At 39.1% G+C, this 25,138-nt stretch overlaps 1 protein-coding gene across 11 annotated transcripts in view; it reads left to right on the forward strand.

Annotated features, from left to right (window-relative positions):
- The window catches only part of LOC135224522 (afadin-like), a 573,724-nt gene that overhangs the window by 47,033 nt on the left and 501,553 nt on the right, over positions 1-25,138 (forward strand). The window contains exon 1 of one of the 11 annotated variants that reach the window (XM_064263583.1): positions 14,645-14,681. The exons of the other annotated variants lie outside the window; for them this stretch is intronic. Coding sequence (XP_064119653.1) covers positions 14,679-14,681 — 3 coding nt within the window. The 5' untranslated portion in view covers positions 14,645-14,678. Of the gene's footprint in view, positions 1-14,644; positions 14,682-25,138 lie in introns of those variants that run through there. 11 annotated transcript variants of the gene reach the window in all.

The raw sequence follows: 25,138 nt of genomic DNA on the forward strand, positions 1-25,138 counted from the left end.
AGTAGATTGACCAGATAGGCTAACAACGCTAATGACTCCTGAATCTAAAAACAAAAGCATATCGATTTTTAGAAGTTACTCCAGAGGAACAGACTGCCAAATTGCAAGAAACCATTTTATTGCTGTTATAAAAACCTTAGCAAGTTAAGATCATATCTCACAACCAAATCCAGTGTTTGGTTAATTGGTTAACAGCTGACGTAAGAGACAACTTATCAATACTTTTGTAAAATTTCTTGCGTCAAGTGGAAGAGGATGCTGGTAGAGTATATACCTAAAGTATACCGCCTTTTTCTCACATAACCATTTGGAGATGTAGTAGAGTTACCTTGCGCATGTTGTGGGTGTTGCTGATTAAATTATCTATAAAATGATTCACCATTCAGCAGGTCTCTTCCACAAGCTGCAGCCAAATAGAACGATTTCAAGGAAAAGCAAAGTCGCAGGTTCTTCCCGATTGCGCCACACTCGTAATGAAACAGCGCAGAGAGAGACCAGCGAATGTGTGGAAGCTGTAATGTGATGTCCATATAAACAAAAATCAAAGAAACATCTGTCCAAATTTTATGTCACACGCAAATGTTGACCATTACCTTTCCACCGTAATTGTAGACGAGGACATATATGTATTGCATATAGTATATATATTATAGATATTGCACGTCGATCGGTGCAGGTACGTAAAAAGCATTTGGTTGAGAATTTCATGCATCTTATTATAACCGAATTAAGGTGCCATTCTACTGGTCCTTTCGTAATCATCACTCATAACTAGATACCACATACCTCATTCTGAAGTCACAACTAACACTTTCGACTTCAAAAGCAAAAGCTCAAAGAGTAACCACATCCACGTTGGATAGTTCATTCGTCACCCTAACTTAGAGGTGCCATACATTGTATATCTGTCTCAATAAAAATGGGATGGTCTCGAGGCTATATCTTTCCTACACCAGGCTGCAACCATTCATCCTCTCTCTCTCTCTCTCTCTCTCTCTCTCTCTCTCTCTCTCTCTCTCTCTCTGCAGTTGTTAAATACTTAAGGAGGACAGGCTGAAGAGTCATGCAGAAACTGATGTCTGTTAGACAATGAGCACACATCAATACCATGTTGCGTCACGTCAGCTCGGTTGATTGATGACATTGAGATACTCGCGTCACACTAAATGTCCGCATTTTGACACTTGATTTCTTTTGTGAATATGTCATGATTTTTATTGAATGCTGTGGCGTGGATTTCTTTTGTGAATATGTCATGATTTTTATTGAATGCTGTGGCGTAGTTTCACTTTGTGAGTAAAAACAACCTTGTTGTGGCAGCATAAGGTATTTTTTTTCAGTTATTGCAGCTTTACTTATTGATGCACAGATAAGTTTTAGATTGACGTTTGAATAAGTTTTCATGGACAATTAGCTTTAAAAAGTTGATGCTGTAATAGTATGTTGTGTTTAATTTTATTTCATTGATTTCAAAAAGGTTTCATGGATTTATTTGTAATTCTTGTACCAAACAAATTTTGTAACGTTCTTGAATAAAGGCCTGTAAGTTGCGTTCTTAGCATCCTAAAAGCTCTAGTCCTGAATTAAAAAAGGCAAATACTTAATCTCTTCTCTTCACTTCTCACATTGAATTGAAATTGGTCTGCTTCCATGGTCAATTAATCGGTTGTGTGCAGGGGCTGCTGCAACGTTTCCAGTACAAGCATTAATGAACTATTTTGGTAAGCATGCGTTTTTTTTCCGGCCACAATGACTTATCATTTTCACTCAAATATCTCCCCTATTTTTCTGCCACATCACTTCTTGAAAACATTGTTTTCTGAGCATTGAAATCCGTAGTTTTCTGTTTTTGAGTTTGTTTTCTTATTTCTGACTTGGGCTAATCTGATAAGAAAATCTGAACGAGTCCTGGTCGCGATGAAAAAGTTCGTCAAACAAAATGCGGCGTCGTCAAGTGATGAGCGGGTTCGGCGCTCTGCTCTCTCGCAGTTGCTTCCTCGTGTCTGAAGCTTCATAGTCATGACGCCACGAGCCTTATATCATTTCTGGTACACGGTATTTATCCGGACAAAAAATGACCTCAGTGGCTATTCCGTGACTTTTTATTTTTATTTTTAATTTAAAGAATGAAGGATGAGAGAGAGAGAAAGCATCACAGACTTTGGGATGTGATCTACAACAGCCTAGTGTGGTGTTCCGCAGACCGACGCATCTAGATCAATGAATCTTTTACTGCCGACTGCTTTTTCCCTTATTTTTGTGATGCTTTGCAAGGGGAGGCGACCTTTTTGGTAGGAAAGTAGATGAAGTGTACGGTGTGAAAAATTGCGTTACTGGAGGAAGGCAAGTGTAAAATAAAAGTGTAGTTGTGGTTGGAGTCGAGGATTTTAAGGAGAAGGGTGAGGAAGACCCGAGAAGTATCCATGTTCTTGTGGGTCGCCTGTGTATGTACTACATTCAGAAATGCTCTCAGGTGTTTAGCTGGTATGAAAGAAGATCTCACTGACCGATCGAAAAGTAATGGGAAGATTTTGAGTAATGTTTCGCTTTTGAATGTGCCCATTCCTTTTGAGTTCTGTGATTAACATTATTTAGAGGGTACTTGAATGGATATAGTTTATAGATTGATTGCCTTTCTTGTGAAGTTTGTTGCTTCATAGGCAGTCTGCTTTATCCGAAACCTCATCAGCCTCTGTGGTGCTGGCTCGCGGAAATTCCTTCATAATCTCCCACGTCTGAGTTGAGCTTAGTTATCATATTTGTTTGTTTTTCAGAGGGATATTGACGAATTTCCTTATTTTTTGAGGCATAAAGCGATTCAAGTTTTAGTTTTTGAAAACACTTAGTAGCTACAGTTAACTACAATTAACCTGTTAACTATTTGTGACATCATGTTTTATTGGCTTACTTTTGTTTTGCTGATAACTTTTATTTTTTCATAATCCTTAATCTACTGTATGACATTTGACAGTTTACCAAAAGCTCTTGAGTTGGAGCAAATATCAAAGGGGGAAATTGAAGGCAGGTAAAGTAAATGGTCAGCGCTTGAGATGGCTGTCATGAGACATGATTCTGCTGATGGGGGTCACGCCGGAATGGAGCTCGATTCGCTTTGCTTTGATGTCGTGTTACAGTTCCACGAAAGCTGAGTATCTTTGGGCTTTAAAAACACAAACAAACAAACTTTGTGAATAATTTTAAGTGATGGGATTTTTCTCTGTGGTTAGTGCGAGGAGGAGGAGGAGGAGGAGGAGGCGGCCGGAAATTGAAATGTCATCGGGACGGTCGGTCGGTCGGTATATGGCTTCAATAAAATCTCTCGACATCTGTCAAGTCTTGTCAGCTACTGAATTGACTTATATACCTGAATGGTTTGTAGGGAGAGAGTGAAGGGAACCCCTCCTGTTTACCATTGGTGTCGAGTAGGTAAGCGTGGCTTGTGAATATTCTATGGCATTTGCAGTCTCCTTTAATGCCACTGAAATATCTTCTATTGTATATTCTTCAGCCATGTTCTGGGGCTCTTTCTAATGATGTCGGTGTTCTGTTAGTTGTGAAGTTTGTGCGTAAGGTTCCGTGTCACATTTCAAAGGACGATGATTGATATGAAGTGACTTAAATACATAATCTGTAGGCTGCGCATTTGTCGCTTTGACTTTTCTGCGAAACGACTCGGGTGTGAGACGGTGCAGCCATGCAATGTATAATAATGCTGCTGAGAGTTACCGCTGTTCCTGTTCCTGATTTCTGTTCCTGTTCCTGTTTCTGTTTCTGTTCCTGTTCCTGTAGCAAAGTAGAAAACTTGAAAGCTCGGTCGGAGATAGCAAACCTCCGCCAGTGCCATTATAGTAGTTTTACCCATGTCATCTGTCGTTGACATTTTCGTTGACGTATACACATTTGATCTGCGCATAACGTCCTTCTTTCAAGAGAATTGTCGAAATGCCTCTATGCATTCTAAGTTTTGCCTCATCTTCCTCCCTCAGGTGTTCTGGAGAGTTCGTGTCACCTTCCTCGCTTCATCTTACCTCTGGTTCCAAGTGCTTATCCCAATCAATCATATCCATTCCAGTCATCACTCTAACACTCTAACATTCAGCCTCTTCCTCTTCCACACATTTTGAAACCCCGTTGCTCTATATAGTCGCCGCTGCTCCCCTTCGCTGTCACCCACACATATTGCAAACCACAGTTAATGTCCACGCCCTTTATTTTTCCACGCGGTCTCTGTTACATCTTTGTCCTTTCTTTCTTTGACGCCCATCACTCCCGCCATTCATTCATTGCAAACTCGTTAACTGTGTTTACATATTCCAAAAACAAGGACTTTCATAAAAGAAAATCTTATAACCGCTTCTCAAGATTATTGAGATTGTATATCTTCAATACCTTTCAGATCCCATTTATCAGCTCTTTCATAATGCCTCTTCATGTGCGTGTAAAGCACCTGTTGCATTTCCAGAACTGTTGAACTTCTCACCAAACTGTTCCGAAAAAAAAAGAAAAACAGAGGAAAAAAAACACTATCCAGGCAGTCTTTCTAGTATAAACTAGTGTTGCCCGTCTGTTTCAATTTGTCTCGTGGTCTTCATAGATAAGCCCTATACATCTCCGCAGTTCTAACGAATCATGTGTGGCCCTTTTATCAAATGAGCCACTCATGTCATCTTTATCTTGTTAAAAAAGGAACAAAATTTTCTTTCATTCGGTAGCAAGGGACCTTTTCTTTCATCAACCGCTCAATGACACATCACAATACAGCATCATCTTATTTTAATCACGTGACTTCCGGTAGCTTGACATTCTTGAAGTGTCCTTCTGACATTCGATCGTCCTTCCTTCAAGAGTCGTTCATCGTTCAGATGCGATGTCTCTTATGACACTCTCTTGACTGTGTACGTTTGCATTTTACCTCTGCCACTCAAGTTGGATGGCAAGTGTGTGTGTGTGTGTGTGTGGGTGTGGGTGTGTGTGATGGAAATCTCAAGAATGGGTATGTGGGATTAATTATAGTTAACTCCGCTGGGAACCTTGAAAATGTCAAGATAGAGCTTGGGAATTGGAAACAGTAGAATGAATTGCGATGCAAATTTCGAGTGGTGCATCGTCCTCCACGCAAGAAACATATCAGACATTGTAAGCTGAATGCCTTCCAGGTTTGTGCCGGGTACTTGAGCTGATGGTAGTGCACCTTGGAGCGGGAAATAGTTTATTTGTTTATCGGATTTTTTTATGTAAAAATCTGTAAAAAAAACTGTGTGAAATTCGTGCAAGGAAAATTGTGTGGATATATCTAATCAGCAACTATAAAATGTCTCCTATTGACGTATCTTAGGACGTTGGTGCATACCCATACTGTACTAGAAGACTAATATTAGAGTATCGGGACGACGAATCTAGAATCTAGGGACCTAATAGGGGGAAGAAGCTTGGACCAGGGTACTGTACCTTCATTCTTCTTATTTTGACAAAAGCCACTGGTGATTTGAGTGTAATACCTGTCGGCTACTGTTGTTAAACATAGAAAAAATATACCTGGATATACATCGCGTATTATGAGTTGTAAAACACCCTAGCGGGGCCGATTGCGAAAAGGCGTTCATAAAGTGCTTGTATTGAATCACAGAAATACTGTTGCTGCTGCACCGGTAATATGATCCTGAGAGTTGAACCGAACCGAGGTGTTGTCACGTTGCTCATTGCTATCACATCCCATTGCTCTCCCAAGGCTTGGCTTGAGAGACTGACTGGCAGTGGAAATGTTGGCTCATTGAATGGTTGATGTTAATGTTATGTTTGATGGAATGTGGAATGTTAATAATCAGACTAAGTCGAGTTGAAAGTGTGTGTGTGTGTGTGTGTGTGTGTGTGTGTGTGTGTGTAAGAGAGAAGGTGAGACTTCACTACGTCAAACTTGTTTTCCAGCCAGTAGGGAACTGGATTTTGTAGTGACAAGGAGTGGAAGGATCTGTTGAACCGTCCTTTCCTCTACTGTTATTTTGGGATCTTAACGACAGGACTTTTGCTGTCAGTGATTTGATTTCAAAAAAACCAATTCTTGGATCACTCCGATTCACAGAACAGCACAGGTGGTGGAAGTTGTCAAAGCCATCTGGCTTCTGAGGTAGAGGAAATAGAACTGGTTTTGTTGTTTGGGTGTAGTTGGTTCACTGTGTAGCCATTGTGAATATGACTATTTTCAGGCTTAAATATCGCCTCACATGAATTCTGAGATGATATAGAAAACCGAACAGTGGCAGTTGTTTTGGAAAGGAACTCAGTCGTTTACCAGACAGATCGTGTTAAAACGGAGGTGGTGTGAGCACATAATATTTGACTGTCATTGACGCCAGCAATATTGTCCGTACGTTCCATTCCTCGATGTTATAGGACAAGGTCTATAGATTACCTTGGCATAGAATGCGACTTTGGATTTTGACTCCTCCTTTTAGCAGATAGATTGCCCGTTTTTCTTGTCTGCACATATACAAAAATGATAGTGACGGCAGTAGCAACATAGTGACTTTCATCATTATTTTGACGCAACTTCCTAAGCATCACTGATAAGTTGCCGTAGAACCAAGTCTTTTGTCCTCAGTGCAACAATACATCAAATATCCCTTATTGTATCTTTTCCAGGTTATATGAAAGGAAATGCATAGGACTCGTTGAACGCGAGTGTTGTGGGCATGATGAGTGTTTCTTCAGTGATTTTTTATGATGACTTCATGGGACAAAAATGAGTCTTGGAGAAATGTTTGACAACTGAAATGCAGTTTAAAGATTTAATGGCGCCAGGTAGGCTGTAAGTAATATTAGGAAAAGTGCTCACGAAAGGAAGTCGATCGAAGAAATTTGGTAGTGCTCTTCGCGACGTCATTTTTATATCGTCTTGAAGGTGAGATGACGTTCACCAGGAATTTTTACTGAAAATTGCCAGTGTTCATGAGAACGAGTAACATTGATAATGGGCCATGTCTTAATTAAGAGTAATTAACATTTGTGATGATTTTGTGCTCGTACTGCAGAGTAGTTGCTCACACGTCTTTCTCATAAGTTTCTATGCACGACGGGGTCAGGGAACGAGCAGCTCCTTAGGTTAGATTAGATTTGGGTGTGTTCTTTGGATTTGACCGAGATCCTTCAACTGGCTACGGTCCGCAGAAATAGCCTCCTCCGCATCTCGACGGCACGTTTACCTGTTTCTGGTTTTTATAAAGTCTTTATATGCTTTGTCAAGTCTGAATATCGGAAAATAACTAGTTGTAGTTCTCATTGGCACAGTCGTAGCAGTGCCTGATTCTAGCAGGCGCAGTGGACTTCGCGTGTGTATTAAGATTGACGTCGCGCTGTAATAGCAGGGTGTTGTGTGGATGATGTGGATAATGTGTGTGTAGGTTAACGATTGTCACAGTTAAAAAATCATTCTTCTTTTAACAGAAACCTTATAAGTTTTTAGACTCATTTTGGTCAGCTTTTCTTCTTCTTTGTCTGTTTAACCATTCTTTGTTCATAAGGAATTCATGCGCCTGCTTTTGCTGGCGTCATTTTCGGAAACCTCTTCAGTGGAACCAAAGGGAATTTGCGCTTTTCTTTTACCAGTTTTTGATTTGTTGCATCTGAGCGCCTTGATGAAGTAGATGCTACCACAACCGTTTGTTTCAACCTGTCTTTATATGTTTGTAGAAGGTCAATGTTTTGTTGATAGATATTCTAAGAGGAACTGTGAGAGCGAAGGACCTGGATGTGAAGTGTGCAGACAGACGTTGACGCCGTCAGCCAAGGAAGCTCGACAATTTGATGTTGGGGATCCATGAGAGGGTCACTTCTCAATGTGAGCGGCGCAGAATATGATCCAATCACGTCTGGTGGGATTTTCTTGAAATTGACATAAAAACAGAGAAAACTCTGGAGTGATCTGAAATACTCTACCATGTGGCAGCATGCTTTCAGCATAGTGCCACTGATATTTATTTTCTGCTTCGTTTAAGAAACCGTTCAAGATCCATTTTTGATCTTTACAATGTGTTTGTTAACTGTCTGGTAATTTGTTGCTGGTAGTATATTTGGTAATTTTAGTTTACAAAGCCTGTTTTGGCGGATTGTATAATCAAGTAGATCCTGAATGCAGGCTAATATACTATATAATAATAATAATCTGTGGATGACTGTTTTTGAAAAAGGACTCTTTCGACTGGAGGCTATATGAGTTTGATCAATGGAAATATAGGTTAGCTGTTAGTTTTTTCTTCGGTTGTTCCAGTTGTTGGAATTATTTAGAGTACTTGTTTTCTCTTTTAAAAACTGGAAATATTAACGGAGAGCCACTTGGACCCCATCATTTGGAATGACAAATACTCAACGCGTTTATTATTATTATTATTATTATTATTATTATTATTATTATTATTATTATTATTATTATGATTTCCGTATACAACAGTTAGACGTATATTATAAGAAGCAGCTGAGCCCTCGTGAAGCCATACTATATATAAATGAGGGAACAGAAGACTCCTCTCAGTAGAGGCATTCCGACGCTCCACGAAGACGTGTTCTTCAGAAGCTCCAGATAGAATTGGAGCTAAAGAATTTGGGCAGTGAAGCCATGAGCTGTCCACATGACCCATTTTCCAACAGGTGCAAAGTCGGAATCCTGGGTGGTATTATAGTGTGGGGTTCCGTGTTGCATCCTGCCTCCTTAGGAGTCCATCACTTCCTTACTAGTGTGCCGTTTCTTGGATGACACTCTTCTGCATGAGTCCTGGAGCTACTTCAGCCTCTAGTTTTCTAGATTCCTTTTCAGGGATCTTGGGATCGTGCTAGTGCTCCTATGATTATGGGTACGATTTCCACTGGCATATCTCATATCCTTCTTATTTCTTTATTTTTCAGATCTTGATACTTATCCATTTTCCCTCTCTTTCTTTCTCAAACAACCTTGGTGTCCCCCATGGTATTGCGACATCAATGAGTGATACTTTCTTCTTGACTTTGTCAATCAACGTCACGTCTGGTCTGTTTGCACGTATCACCCTATCCGTTCTGATACCATAGTCCCAGAGGATCTTTGCCTGATCGTTTTCTATCACTCCTTCAGGTTGGTGCTCGTACCACCTTATTACTGCAAGGTAGCTGATGTTTTCTTCTTGCACAGGCTCCAGTGGAGGGCTTTTGCTACTGAATTTATGCCTCTTTTTTGCACTGGTTCTGTGCAAGTGCCGGGCATTCACTTGCTATGTGGTTTAATTGGTTTCATTTTTCGTATTGCAACTTTCCTACTTATATAGGGAGATGTTATTTCGGTCTATCGTTCTTGAACATACCTGGTTCTTAGGGCCTGATCTTGTGCCGCTGTTATCATTCCTTCAGTTCCTTCTTTAGCTCTCCCTCTGTAGCCATTGCCAATTGTCATCGCTGGCTAGTTCTTTAGTCTGTCTCATTGTAGGTTGTCCGTGCATTGGTTTGTTGTGCCAGTCCCTCTGTTCTGTCTGTCTTTTTCTCCTGTCTCTGTATATTTCTTCGGTCTTCGTCTACTTTTATCAGTCCTCCTTCCCATGCATCTAGCACTCGTCTTCACTGGGTTTTCAGATATTGCCCCCAGTGCTCTGTTTCTCGATGTTTACGCAGTCCTCATTACATTAGCAGTCCTCTCCCTCCTTCCTTTCGTGTTTATGTATAGTCTGTCCGTATTTGCTCTTTGGGTGTAGTGCTTTGTTTGTATTGTCATATGTTTCCTGGTTTTCTGATCTATGCTGCGGAGTTCTGCCTTCGTCCATTCCAACTATTCCTGCGCTGTATCTGATTACTGGCACTGCCCATGTGTTATGGCTTTTATCATATTTTTTCCGGCGTTGAGTTTGACTTGAGTTATGGCCTTGAGGTCTCTGCATATATTCTTTCCTGATCGTGTCCTTTCATCTCTTGGTGTTTTATATCCCTCCTTCCATTATTCCCAGGTATTTTGTATCCTGTCTCATCTATGTGTTTGATGTTGCTCCCATCTGGTAGCTTTATCCACCCTTCAGTTCTTGTTACTTTACCTTTTTTGTATGTTTTGACTAAGGCGCATTTTCTATTCCAAACTCCATCCTGATGTCCCCAGATACAACCTTACAGTACTGGATTAGGGTATCTATTTCCTTGATGCTCTTTACCATACAGCTTGATGTCGTCCATGAACATCAGATGGTTGATTCTGTTGCCTCTTTTCTTTGAGTTGGTACCCGGCATCCATCTTCTGTAGTACTTTTGTCATGGGAATCATGGCTACTACGAAGAGTAGTGGGAACAGTGAGTCGCCCTGGAAGATCCCTCTCCTGATATTAACCTCTGCTAGTCTTATTCCAGAGCTTGTAAGTATTGTATTCCAGTTGCGCATTGTATTTTTGAGGAAGCTGATGGTGTTTTCCTCTGCCCCATATATTTTCAGGCATTCTATTAGCTAGTGTGTGTGGGTATCATGTCGAAGGCTTTCTTATAGTCTATCCATGCCATGCTTAGGTTGGTTTTCCTTCTCCTACTGTTCTTCATTACCATTTTGTCTATCAGGAGCTGGTTCTTTTGCGCCCCCTTACACTTCCTTCTGCAGCCTTTCTGTTGGTGGGGGATGGTGTTTGTCTCCTCTAGGTAGTTGTATAGCCTTTCACTGATGATACCTGTTAGTAACTTCCACATTATTGGTAGACAGGTTGATAGGCCTGTAGTTACTGGCTATATTTCCCTTACTCTTGTCTTTTTGTACTAAGGATGTTCTTCCTGTGGGTCATCCATTTGGGTGCTTGGTGATTTTTTGAGATACAATGTGGAGTTGTTCTGCTATTCGTGGGTGTAGGACCTTGAAGTTTTTTTTGAGCCAGTATCCATGGACTTCATCGGGACCTGGGGCTTTCCAGTTTGGCATTTCTTAGTTGGTGTCTGACTGTGTCTGTCGTGATGTCTTGTGAATCTTTGTTTTATTCTCCCTGTTTCTTCTTCCTTGACTTCCTGGAGCCATGTTGCATGTTTGTTGTGTGATACTGGATTGCTCCATATGTTTTCCCAAGAGTCTCTTACTTGGTTCGGCTTCAGGAATTCTGGGTGGTTGTCTTCCCCTCTTAGATTGGCTGTATAGTCTGGATGGTGGTTGCGAAGTAGTTCTGTTGGTATCCCTTATTCCTGTTCATGTACCGTTGGATCTTATGTGCTTTGGCCTTAAGCCTCTTGTTTTACATCTTTCTATTTGTGTTGTTTAGTCCCCTCTCTTGTACTTTGTATTTCTCGTTTGAGTTCCTCCCTTGTTCTTGCTTCTTAGCCTTTTTTCTGCCATCTCTTTCAGTTACTCAAGTCAGATCTCATCACCATGATTTGCTTTTTTCCAGGCGCCTTTTCCAGGAGGGTTGCTGTTTTGGTTTCTGTTGGGTTGGTTGTGCTGGTTGGTGTTGGTTGTTCGAATCCCCATCAGTTCTGCTACTAATCTTGCTCCTGCATTGTCAAGTTATTTGTTTCTGTGATACTGGTGGTGTGTATTATGCCCATTATTTCATTGACCTCACTTGCTTTCTCTCCCTTAATTTCTTGGTATTGTAGGCTTTCATGGAGGGGATCTTTATTCTCTCTGTATCTGGCTCCTCCATTGTCTAATCTTTTCTACCCATTCCGTCCTCTCTGTTACTCGTCGCTGGTTTCTTCGTGTGTCGTTGTTTGATACTCATCCTCCCTGTCGTCTTTCTGTGGCATCGTCTCTCAGTTCGTCTTCGTGTAACTCGTTGTCGTGTGACATTTCCCTTTCCAGTTCTTCTTTCTTTCTTTTTGTTGGGAGAGCCAGTTCTTTTTCTTTATGTTCCTTACGTTGGTCTGCAGCCTCTGCTCTGTTTGGGAGGGGGGTGTTATTCCTCTCATTCCAGATGTTGACCAATCTTCTTCTATAGCCTCTCTCCGTCGGGTTGCTTCTGATGTAGCATCTCCATATTTCCTTATTTTCTTCTCTTGTCCATTATTATTATTATTATTATTATTATTATTATTATTATTTTATTATTATTATTATTATTATTATTATTATTTATTTATTATTATTAATTATTATTATTATATTATTTATTATTATTATTATTTTATTATTAATTAATTATTATTATTATTATTATTATGGATTGGTTTCCGTATACAACAGTTAGACTTATATTATAAGAAGCAGCTGAGCCCTCGTGAAGCCAATACTATATATAAAGATTTGAACAAGAAGATTTCCTCTCAGTAGAGGCATTCCGACGCTCCACGAAGAGGTGTTCTTCAGAAGCTCCAGATAAATTTGGAGCCAAAGAATTTGGGCAGTGAGGCCATGAGCTGTCACATGACCCATTTTCCAACAGGTGCAAATAGAACTCCTTATGTTCAACTCACAAACATAGAGAGAGAACTTGTGAGCTAGGTAATCAACAGTTTGGTTCCCTTAAAAAATAATAATTATAATAATATATAACTTGGGTCTAAGCCTTCGTAAACATCAAAGTCAGGTAAAAGACTTTTAATTGCACCGGTCTGAAAAGCTAAAGTAATAAGAATTAACATGACCTCAAAGGTCGATCTCTGAATTTTTTTTATCGGAAATGTTTAAAAAGTACGCTTCTTGTATTAATGAAAGGAAAACGTCCGATGGGTTTAAAATCTTAGATACGGTGCTTGTACTACCATATGATGACTCCTGTCACTGCTCAGTGGGACAGCTGACAATATTTCTGGGTCACTCACCAACAAATCCGTTCTTGGTGAGGCAATGGATAAAGGACAACGCATTTCATCTAACGACATCAAGACGATTTGAATGTGGTAGATGATGCGGAGAAGCAAGTAGCGGTGAATAACGGACAGAACAGGACAGATTTAGTCTGCCCTGATCAAGGGCGTAACACAGTGGGCATGATTTTACATTGGTGTTTTTCTTTTTCTTAGTAGCCAGAGCTCTGGTCGCCCATTACCCCACAGAAAAGACCAAAGTATCCCACTTGAGACAATTTACCCCAGGTTGAGAACCCCCTTATTTTGGCGAATGAACGCCCCATTACTCTACTCAATCAGCTTAGCAGGTTGCCTTTTCCTTCGGACAGTGAGTGACACAGCTATCTGCTCTCAGGAAAGGAGACACTGTTAACTTTATATACTCCAAGAACTTCAGGTTGAGAGTAGTACAGCATTCATGTTGCTGTGTTTTACATGGAAGGGTTTCGTTGAAAGTGGTCACATTGTATTCCTTTTCAACTGAAGCATAAAACTCTTGAGTCGCATCTCTGAGTTGGATAATATTTCGCGTCACATGAGATCTATTCCTTTTCCGAAGATGATGATAACCTTCCTGTTGCTTGATGAATGAAGTGACGATTTCTTGCTGTATAGATTGCCGGGAAAAAATGCTATTAGACCAAAGGATTTTAGTAGTCAGGCAATGTCGTTGAGATTTGTAAGGAAGCCGTCGAATCTATTAGTAGTCCTTTCTGACAAGCATCGCTTGTTGAGGACACTTAACTTTGGTTTTCCTAAAGATTCAAGTCTTTTCTTAAGTTTTGTTCCTTACTGCATCATACATTTTCTCATTTTCAGTTTCCTTAGCTCTGAATTGAATTGAATGGAATTGAATATAGAATTTAGGCCCAAGGCCAAGCACTGGGACCTATGAGGTCATCCAGCGCTGAAACGGAAGTTGACAGTAAACTGTTTGTCAGGTGTAACTGAAGAAAAACTTCAAAGCAGTTACACTACGACCAGGTGTTAGGAGAGGGTGGAAAGTTAGATGGAAGAAAGAGAATAGGAAAGGAGTTACAGTAAAAGGAACGGAAGTGGTTGTAGCTAGGGCCCGAAGGCACGCTGCAAAGAACCTTAAGTGATGCTTACAGGCCATCGCATGAGGTGCACTGACGGCATTCCCTACCCTACGGCGGGGCCTTGGGGTACTCTCTTAATCCTGGGGTTTTCTTAGCTCTGCTCGTCTGTGGACTCCCTGACTTGGTGACACCTGTTGTGGAGTGGGTTCGTTTTATTTTGATTTCGTGCATCGCAGCACATTCGGAGTTGACAACGAAGAAGGGATTGAATGACAAGGCTCCGCTTTATGAGACATTCAGGAAAATATTTATGGCTTCCAAAATTACGGATGAATCTGCATTTATAGCTTCGTTGAGTTCTTTCATTATCATTATCTATATTATTAGATTGGAGTCACTTTTGATAGACTGGATGACTAACTGGTAATGAAAAGTAAATATTGATTGTCTGAATTTTCAGTATGGTTCTTGAAATGTCGAGTTTCCTGTTTGAGAAAACCAGTCACGATTTCAAATGATACACTAGTCCTTTGTAGCTACGGACACCCCATCAGGATTGGAGTTCTTGGCTATGGTTCCGGGCGCTCTGTTTGTGAAGGACCCGTTGACAGAAAAAATGCGAGCTGTTATTCTTTGTATTTCTTAAATAATGAAAGAACATTCATTTGACCAATTTTGATTTTGGAGAATAATTCTTTAAACAATTGTAAACGATAGCCTGGATGTCAATGTTGAGTCCATAAGTAACTACGCGTTGAAATCGGGAAGAAGACTTTCCTTTTGACCGAAGAGGAATAGATAGTGGAAGGAGGTCGTTTGAAAGGCTTGACGTTATTTCTTTCCTCAGGCACAAGAAGACTTGGCTGCGTCTGAGGAATCATGGTAAGTGAGGCTTATTCGTTGCCATGGTTACACTCATAACAAACATGGCTCTGTGTGGGGCGCTGTTTTTCTCTTGCTATTGTTAATGAAGGCTGATTTTGGGGGATGCGTGTGGGCGATGTCCGGGGGATTATTGACGACGCTCCTGCTCAGGATGCCGCTTATTCTTGAGTGGGGCTTCTCGGTTGGTGTTCAAAGAACCATTTCATCAATTGAGATGTGTAGTTGCACCTCACGCTGGAATGAAGTACATTTTTTTTTATTTCCTTGGACTCGATGGCCATGATTTGTTTATGGCCTCGTCACGTGTCCAGTAGAGGCCTATTCGTATGTATACGTAGATGTGAATGTGACACCGGGAGACTTTTTAACTCTGCAGTTTTATTTGTTTCTCTATAAATGATTTCGCTTAAAATTGCCATTTGAGAGAGAGAGAGAGAGAGAGAGAGAGAGAGAGAGAGAGAGAGAGAGAGAGAGAGAGAGAGCGTATGCGACAAAACCAATCATTATATAACTAGGTAAGGCAAATAGTTGTTTGACTTCACTTTTCACCAGACATGAATTATTGTAGTATTTATTTATTTTTTTCCTCGCTGTTGAATACAAAGAACTGAACAGCACAGATTGCAGGGTCACATATTATCGAAGTCGGTGTTTGTCTTGCACCACTTGTCAAGTTAATCTTCGTAATGGACGACCGACCGCATATCGGAATGCTTAGTTACTGGTATGTTGGTGTGTGTTGGTGTTTGCGAGCTTTTGCTCTCATAAAAAGTATAGATTCTCGAAAGCTTCGTGAATTCGTCCCCGAACATGACTTGAGAATGACGTGAGAAATCCTATACCTGCTGTTAGCAGGTGATATTTATTATTAACATAATTTAACTAGACCACTGAGCTGGCTGTCAGCTCTCATGGGGCTGCCCGAAGGATTTATTTGAGTGAAATGCTGTACCAGGTCTAGGCCAGAGAACAAGCACTGGGACCAAATAGGTCATTTGGTGTGGTGATGACTGAATGAAAATGAAAGTAAACCTGCACAAAGGCGTCCACTTTCACACTGAAACGCTCGCTTGCAATAAACACAGTTACTTCTGTTTCCGTACGCACATGCACTTAAAAATAAAAAATAAATATATACAAGATAAAACTCAGATTAAGTTAAGATACGTTTACAAATTTGTTCTTTGAAATTCAGTAAACATCCTATAGATTTTTGAAATTTCGTATTTTCACTATTTAGTAATTTTTATATTTTATTCTTATTAATTAAATTACAGTTCTTTATGAATATTAAAATTGATACGACTGAAAAGGTAGAAGATTCTGAAAAAAATTTCCCTCATTGATCTCTTGAGAGAGAAATGCTAGATCTGCTGCTGCCTCCTCGGAGCCTTCCTCAGAAACTTGGCTTACCACTTCGAGTGCTTTGGTTTTCTTTTCCCCCTCTTTGTTCGCCGAACAGGAAGGTGTCCAGTTAGTTGGTTATATACACCTCTCTTCTGTGGTGGCTCTCTATTTTCAGGACAACTTTACTCTTCTCGTTACGTATGGTATGAAGTTGATGTCTCGTCTGTGAATCTGTGAATGTTGTGTGTGTGTGTGTGTGTGTGTGTGTAAGCGTGTGTGTGTACTTGATACTAAAAAGCTAGTTGCATAATATTTTATCTCTTGCTTCAAACTGACGACAGCTGCATTCAACCGTGTAACTAAATAATATTTTGTATAATATGGAAGCGACTTTCGTAATAATAATAATAATAATAATAATAATAATAAAAAAAATAATAATAATAATAATTATTCTTGCTGCAGGCGGCTCCCCCTGAAGCTTGCTTGCCGGGGTGCTGCTGCGTTGTGGGGTCTGCATGCCGGATATCTGTGTATGCTCGAAACAGCCGCCTGCAGCAGGAACTAGAATCCAAAGAGCAAGAGAAAGCCACCCTTAATAATAATAATACTATAGAAACCACCCAGCCGGATACGATGACTGTGACAGACCAATAAAATAATAATAATAATAATAATATTATCTAGCTTTCACTAAAACTACGTTTTACTTTTTTCTTTTGAAATGAATGAATCGAGTTTATATGTTTTTATTTTTTTTTTTAAACTAAACTTTAATGTTTCTGTTCAGTACTATATTGAATAAATTATGATTTACTCCCTGCCCAGTTGATGGTAAGATGGTAATCACCACTTGTACAAAAATTCCGCATAACATCATAAAAAGTTAAGTTATACACAGTTGAACAGTGGCATTTTCGTACATTTATTGGAAGCAGTAAAAAAATAGATTATTCTAATAATGTGCTGGAAAGAAGCCTAAAGAGTCTAGTTTTCTAAAAGAAAGCTTTTGTAGAAATATGAATATCAGTCAAGGCAGGTAATACTTTATCCATAAACTACAAAAGAGAAGTGTAAGATGTATAGATTTTAAAAAAGGCTGTTGGTAGAGAATGGGAAAATGAGTTGAAGGCTTCACCGTCTTGCACCTGTCAGGTGTGAATATTTGGTTTCTAACGGTCTGTACATTAGTTTGTACTGTCTCTCTACCACAAGTCATCAGTCCTCTGGAAAGGGTTTGCATCGAACGACGGAACCAGTCAGAATTTACAACTAGTGCTTCGGTTTTCCCTGTGGTACCTGCCGCTGACTGTGCGCCATTCTATATATATATATATATATATATATATATATATACATATAATATATAATTAATATATATATAATATATATATATATATACACACTCATTAAGCTACAATTGTCCTTTAATATCTAATTCGCTCTTCCCCGAATTAATATATTTTCACACATGTTAACCCAAGGGGAATTGTTCAACTAAAAAAATTCCGCTTCGATTAACATGTATAAATTCCGAGGTGAGAGAATTAGATATTAAAGGACATTTGTAGCTTAATGCGCATATGTGAATCACGGTGATGTAATAAAACATATACACATAGGCTATATACGTAAATGAATGCTTTTTACTGTGAACCAACAGTTTACTATGAACATAAGAAGGCCTATACAAACACTGTACATGTTTACATGTTGCTGCAACCATATATTTCCGTTACTACTACTTCTGTTTCCTTATTCGCTGGAGATGATTATATATATATATATATATATATATATATATATATATATATATATATTATATATATATATATTGATATATATATATATATATATGTGTGTGTGTGGTGTGTGTGTGTGTGTGTGTGTGTGTGTGTGTGCTATTCGTGACAAGCTTTGTTGCTAACGTAACTTTTTACTGTTAAAATAACAAGAGCTTGTTGTAATTTCGGAATTTTTTTTTATTGTATTGGTTTATTTTTCATATTTCTTAAATAACAATACAAAGAGAGCATAGGTTCCCTTGCAGCACATTAGTTAATTACTATTGTTAAAGGATTTCGTACTTTTTTTTATGAAATATTCCAAGCATTGAGTGACGAACAATAGAATATAGACTGATTAACGGTTGAGTGGCCAAAGGAGGAAGTCAGTGTGGTGGCGGCATTGGCTGAACTTAGGGCGAGAAGGGAGTGTTGTGGTTTACCCCTGATCGTTTTCAAGTAGTAGACCTCCAGATGCACTTGTGCAGAAGACACCCGCTCGCTCGCTCTGCCTCCCGTGCCTCTGAAGCACTTCAAATCACATTTGGCCTTGGATGGGACCTCTTTTGATATTATTATTATTATTATTATTATTATTATTATTATTATTATTATTAGTTTCCTGTGTTAATAATTTTGTTGTTATTAAGGCAACGTACGTGTCTCGTCTCTTTCTCGATGAATGAAATTTGTAAAGTTTATTCGTTAATAATCATTGAGTATTTTAGGCGCATGAGAAGTGACACAAGTGATATGATATTTACGAACAGCAAATTCACGAAGCAAACTTAGGAACGTTAGTGGGCCTAATAATGGGAAGTGTACTTTTCGAAAATACCGGTATAAACATGACGTAGCTTCTATATCAGTGAGATCAGGTAAAAAAGATTTCGCCTTATCCGTTGTTATTATCAGTATCGCCCTTCCCTTCATGTGCGGTTTTTGATGGGACTTTTCATGGAGGTAGTACCTACCTACCTATCTGAGGCGGGCAGTGCTTCTCTCAAGTGTTCTGGATGTCCTCTTGAAGCCTGTGTCAGCTGAAAGTCGAAGAAAGTTCGATCTTTCTTCCTTTCGAGCAACGAAACTTTCGCGGTAGTTGGAGGTCTGTTTTTTAGAGTTAAGGGATCGTGACTATTTTTTCCAAATATTTTGCGCAAACACACTTTTCCTCGACATTTGAAACGCTAAAGTCAAAGCCAACATTTTATTTTTCACCAATTTGGTGAAATCCGATCGGTAACCTGAGGCTGTTGATTATTTAAAAAGAATGACCTTGACATTGTTTTCAAGGTTGCAGAGCTAAATGATTGAAAGGTTAGATCCTAGAATGTTATTTATGTGGATCTCCGAAACTGTGGTGGTAAACTGATGGAAGTCTCTTGTCTTCAGCTTTCAGGAATTGTAGGCTGTGTTAAACAGCATCGTCTCTGAAGCGTTATTTCTCTCATTTTTAAGCCAAAGTCACCTTCAATGAAAATATTTGATGTGGATGTTCATAATTTATTATTGCCGCGTAGATGCATTTGAGTAGGTTGAAATTTTCCTCAATTGGTTTTCAAGGTCGAAGGTCAATATCTAATTTTTCTCGCATTGGGATGAAACTTGATATCGATAGGCTTCTTGGAGTTGGTGACTGTCCCAATGTCGACCTAGACCTATTTTTGAAGGTTGGAAGTCAATTTAAAGGGTCAATTATTTATTTTTCTTTGATGTTGATTATTATCAGAGGACGCAGGTCAAGCTCAGGGTCGTCTCAGATTTGATTTCTTCCTGATTTGTATGAACTGGCAGGTTTCGATGTTGCCGGGGTCGGTGACTGTGTTGCCACAAGTATGTTTACCTTGACCAGTTTCCAAGGCCACTGGTCTTTTTAAAGACGTACGTTCAAAGTTTTATTTCATTGTGATGAAAATTCGTACATAATGCTGACAACAGTAGTCAATCATTTTGTCCCAATATTTTTGACCCGGGCTGTTTGTTTACGATCACCGGTCAACTTTGAGCCTTCATTTAGCTTTTTCCTCACTCGGCCACAAGAACTGTGGCGGAGATTTCTAGTCTTGAGATTCTATTTAATGTTGCATAAAATGAATAAGTTTTGAAGATAAAACAGTAACTTTTATAAGGTGTGAAGGGTTGGGGATAAGGTGGGGCGGATGTGGGCGGTGTGTGGGCGTTATTGCAGCCTCTGCACTTTGCTTCCAGTCCTGTTATGGTCATCTCCCCGAAAATCCTGCTGCTCTCCTCACAGTCATCTCCTTTACATTTTATTATTTTCGACGAACCGAATATTACTTAGCATAGTTGATGAATTCGAAAAATTGTTTTTGATAAGTCGTATGCTGCAATTAATACATTTATATAATGTTGATGATGATTGGTGTTATCAGTTCGTCATAGCAAATAAAGCGCATTCTGTCACGTGTGACAGGTCAAGTTTTCCACCTACATTTCCTGAAATATTTCGAAAGGTTACGTCAGTGCGTTTTTAATTTTGACGACGTAGTATATAATTGGGTCTTTTGATTATTATTATTATTATTATTATTATTATTATTATTATTATTATTATTTGAAGTAGTAGTGGTAGTTGTGGTAGAAATATTTGAGAAGCCCCACACAATATAAATATTCCTCTAGTGCCTACTATCGACTCACTTGAATAAAGGTCTATTGCCATTTTGGCCTTTCTGAAAAGGAAATGCAATGAGGTCAGATGAGGCTTTGGAGAGAGATTTTGTGAAATTGTGTTCAACTGTTTGTTTATGTTCCTGTGTAGTATATTGTTGGTCGTGGATGATCTGAAGCAGTGCACAGTACTGATTGTGGAGTCATCTAGAGCTGTAATCGTCTGCTAACTGATCGTTGTTTCTCTGGAGTTTAATAACTTGAACAATTCGCTGCAAAGCATCGAAATTCGGAACGCCATAAAGTGTTGGCTCCAGAACACCGCACTTCAATCGATTGCTTTGCTGCTTCGCTCTGGTCGAGTTCTTGTATGACTGCGTCAGGAGGTTCTCCAGGTGTTCAAAAGAACATATACACTCATGAACTTCAAGTTGTGGTCATTCAGAATACCGGTACGTCCTATTTTTGTATTTTGGACTTCCACCTTTAGAGAAGTTGACCAAAAATATAGGTGCCCTCTTTACCTGTCGTACGGATGTAGTATTTTATTCTTTGTAATTGTGCACTGAAATCTAACTTATTGATTCTTGGAGGATAATTCCCCGAATATTTTTGGCCTTGACCCATTTCAGAAGGTCACAGGTCAGATGAGTTGTCAAGATGTGAGAATTTTATCTTGAGATCTCAGAACTGGTAGTGAGAGGTTTTTGGATGTGACGAATTCAGCATAGTCACAGGTCTAGTTATAAGCACCTTTGATCTCATATATTCGAAGTCAAGTTGCCAGGTCAGTTTTAGGGTCATCGTGTCATTTTTGGCGGATTTTGATGAAACTTGGTTGAGGTAGAGGTTGTCGTTTGGCGTTGGTGATTATTTTTCCTAAATGTGTCTATAGTTCAGTTTCAAAGTAATGCATAACTTGTTCTCTGTCGGTTTCCTGTCACTCAGTATGGAGGCGGTTTTCCTTCTGTTAGTAACTCTTAGCCCTCCAGTCATTTCTACTTTGGCCTTTCTTTTAGAGGTCGCAGGCCAGTGTGCAAAATGAAATGTTTGTTTTTCTCTCTAGATCTCAGAGTCTGTGAGATGAAAGGTCTTCAGAAGACACGTTAAGACATAAAACACCGGTAAAATAATTCTGAGGATGAGCGGCTGTACGGGGTTGGGGTCGCTTTCTCTGATGATCTCCTCTGAAACAGTATTATTCTTACTGTCACACCTTCCTACTTGGCTAGCTCGAACCAATGTTAACGGAACGTAAAACGTATAATTTCTGAGGCTCATGACTTTTATTTGTGGTCCTCTGGTGTAGAGGCCTCAAGAAGAGAGCGAATACTCCTACAGGTTACAGTCTGTCAAGTTCTCTAGCATTAGATTTCGAAGAGTCTGTCGTTAATTACATTGAGGGTTGTTTAAGAAGTTATTTCATTTCGTGATTTTTTTTTTCAGGAAAAATCATGTATTTTCGGGTTTTTCCCCCCTGCGTCCAATGTCTCCATTTTTGAAGACCATACTTAAAATTAATATAGACACTCATTCCCCTTCTTCTAGATAAGAGGAATTAGAGGAACCATTGAACTAAGGATGATTTTTGCTATCTGTTTTAATATAATTTCTCTCTTCTTTTATTGCTGTATATATATTGAGGTGGATCAGTTTTCTTTTGGTATTGGGATGTGTAACAACAATAAGGGTACTCAAGCTTATATGATTTTTTTTTTACTTATCAGTAACAAAGAAAATTAAAAAAGATCTTGTAGTTACAAGTTTCAACACAAAACCGAAATTTCCTTCAAAATAAAGTGACCATTATTGTATAATCATCATAAAAGAATATTACGATTCTTTCATTCAATATTTGTACATGAAAATGTAAAATATCTGTAATGAAAATGTACAATATTTGTACATGAAAAATTTAAAACGTTTGTTCATGAAAAATATAAAATATTTGTACTTGAAAAATGTAAAATATTTGTACATAAGAATTCTAAATGTTTGTGCATGAAAAATGTAAAATATTTGTGTATGAAAAATTTAAGATAACAGTAAAATTTGTTTGATAATTGAAAATTTCAGTGTTCAAACGCGAAATATTGAAATTCTAAGGTATAAATGCAGTTATGTACCCAAAGCACTCATCATCTCAAAGTGGTGATGGACGGTTGAGATGCCATAGTTTTCCTTACTTTCTCTACGTTTTATTTTTCACACTAATAGATATTTCTTTCCAGTATTATATTGCCTTGTAACCCAAGCTCTAGGTTTATATAGGCACAGCTAGCCATTTTTTGTAGTTTAGGAAGCAGTAGAATGTGAGTAAATGTTTAAACAAAAAAAAAAATCTTTATTTCTGGCTGTTTTTTTTTTTTTTTTTTTTTTTTTTTTTTTTTTTTTTTTTTTTTTTTTTGCGAAACCCCCGTTTTTTTCCGTAAAGACATCGGGTTGCAACCATAATTACTTACTTGACAAACTGCACGTGAGCGTCCCTGGGGAACTATAAAGAACTTTGTGCAATATCTTGCCAGACAGTATATAGTTTCCGTAACGGTTTGTATTTGGGAAGGCAACGAGCGTTTTATTTTCCCATTAGCCCAATGAGCAAAAATATTTATTTTAGTTTTTCTAACTTTTTGACGAAATGACTGCAAGAACCTTTAAGTTTGAATGGTATTCAGTGGCAGTAATGCAAACAGTTCTGGCATGACGGGGGTTGGCTGCAGGAAATCTTACGCGTGATTCATTGAGGAAGAGATTTTGGAGAGGTTGAATGACGAAATACTGAGCAGAGTTGGGATCTGCAGAAAAAGATATAAATGGGTATGCACTGAAAGTAGGGAAAAATAAACGCTATCGTAGTTTTTTTTTCTGTTTACATAGGCGAAGCACAGCTGGTGGTAGTGAATACGAGTTACATGTAGTACAATTTTCGATGGTTGTGGCTGAGCGAGGAAAGAGTTTATCTGTTATGGGATTCTTTTTTGAATCTTGGTACGTGTTGCGGAAGGTGTTAATTGCCTTCACCATTAGTATTGTAATTGGTGATATTGCTAGATAGGAGATACCTTGCTGAACTCTATAATAGGCGACAAACTTTGACAAAACAACTTCAGTTATTGCCTGTGGTTTCCATCACGGGGTTTGGGCGTCTCCTGAGATCTCTGCTTCTCTGGAAAATCTTGCTATAGAAACTATTGTCTGTATTGGACTCTCGTAGTGATGCTGAGTTTTTCTGTTCCCAACTTGTCGTGGATATGGGTCCTTTCATTTCTGGTTATTTGTTGGATAAGGTGATATTTCGCTTTTAGGTGTCCGTAAAAGAAAAATATTGAGATGGCGTTGTCCGTCCGTCCGCACTTTTTCTGTCCGGCCTCAGATTTTAAAAACTACTGAGGCTGCAAATTGGTATGTTGACCATCCTCTCTCCAACCATCAAACTTACCAAATTGCAGCCATCTAGCCTCAGTAGTTTTTATTTTTATTTAACCCACCAAATTGCAGCCCTCTAGCCTCAGTAGTTTTTATTTTCATTTAGGGTTAGCTATGATCCTGTGTCTATCGCCGTTATAGGTGTCAACAACATAGGCTACCATCAGGCCGTAGCTGAGAATTTCATATGGCATTATACGCTGCACAGAAAACTTGATTGAGCCAAAGAAACCAGCGCTTTTTTTTTTTTTTTTTTTTCTTTTTTTTTTTTTTTTTTTTTTTTTTTTTTTTTTTACCAGATTACTCAATGCCCTTTATTTCTTTTGACCACAGCGATTGAATGTCTGTCACGATTATGGAATCATTTTGACTTTCATAAATGAAGAAAGCCGCGGAAAAAAGAGTAAAACAACAGGTTTTGTGATGTCGACACATAATCTTGCAGCCTATTGCATCGCTTGTCAGATATCCTGTCCCCTGCTCAGACAGACTAAGATAGGAAATCGATTTTGGGTTTTGCCGCCATAATAGAGGTTCTTTGTACGTTTCTCTCTAACAGCTTTCTTCCTCCCTTTTATTGTTAGCACCCCCCACCTTCAGGTAAAAGGCAGTGTGTGTCGAGGTTAACTTCACTAGTGTGAGGGGGGGGATATGAAAAGGCCTGGGCAGGGAAAATAATAATACTATGTAGTTGCGTGTTGGCTCGTCGTGCTTGGTTGGTATGGCATATTTTTCCTTCTTTTCTTTCCTCGTGGTTCAGCCGGCTTAGATGGCATACCTTGTCTCGTCATGTTCCCCGCACCCAGTTCGAGTACATTTTCTTATTATTGTTGCTGCTTCACAAATCAGTATTTTCATATGCTATCGATGTATCATGCGTTTACCTTGTTCTGAAAGTGGTATTTGGGTTAATTTTATTTTTAGGTACGGGATATGCGCTTTACTCTCTTAGTGTGAGAGTGTGTAGAGCATTTGTTTACGCTTTATGCTGGAATAAAATAGTCTCTGCTAGACGTGACAAAATAACCTTTGGTATCGTAGTTGAAGGTCAGCTTTTTCTCTTTCGAGTTTCGTAAGGAGATGCTCAGTTCTTTTCCACTGGACTGATACGGTTGTAATGGCGAAGAGGTGACGGATTGGCGTAGGTATGATAGACATTGCAATGGTCCCTTCGGAGTTGATGGCTTTTGAACTCTTGGATTTCCTGACCTATGCGACTCCTGGTCGGTGACTGAACGAGAGCCACGTGGAAGAGAAGCTCTAGAC

This window comes from Macrobrachium nipponense, chromosome 12 (genome assembly GCF_015104395.2).
Source record: "Macrobrachium nipponense isolate FS-2020 chromosome 12, ASM1510439v2, whole genome shotgun sequence".
Classification (NCBI taxonomy): domain Eukaryota; kingdom Metazoa; phylum Arthropoda; class Malacostraca; order Decapoda; family Palaemonidae; genus Macrobrachium; species Macrobrachium nipponense.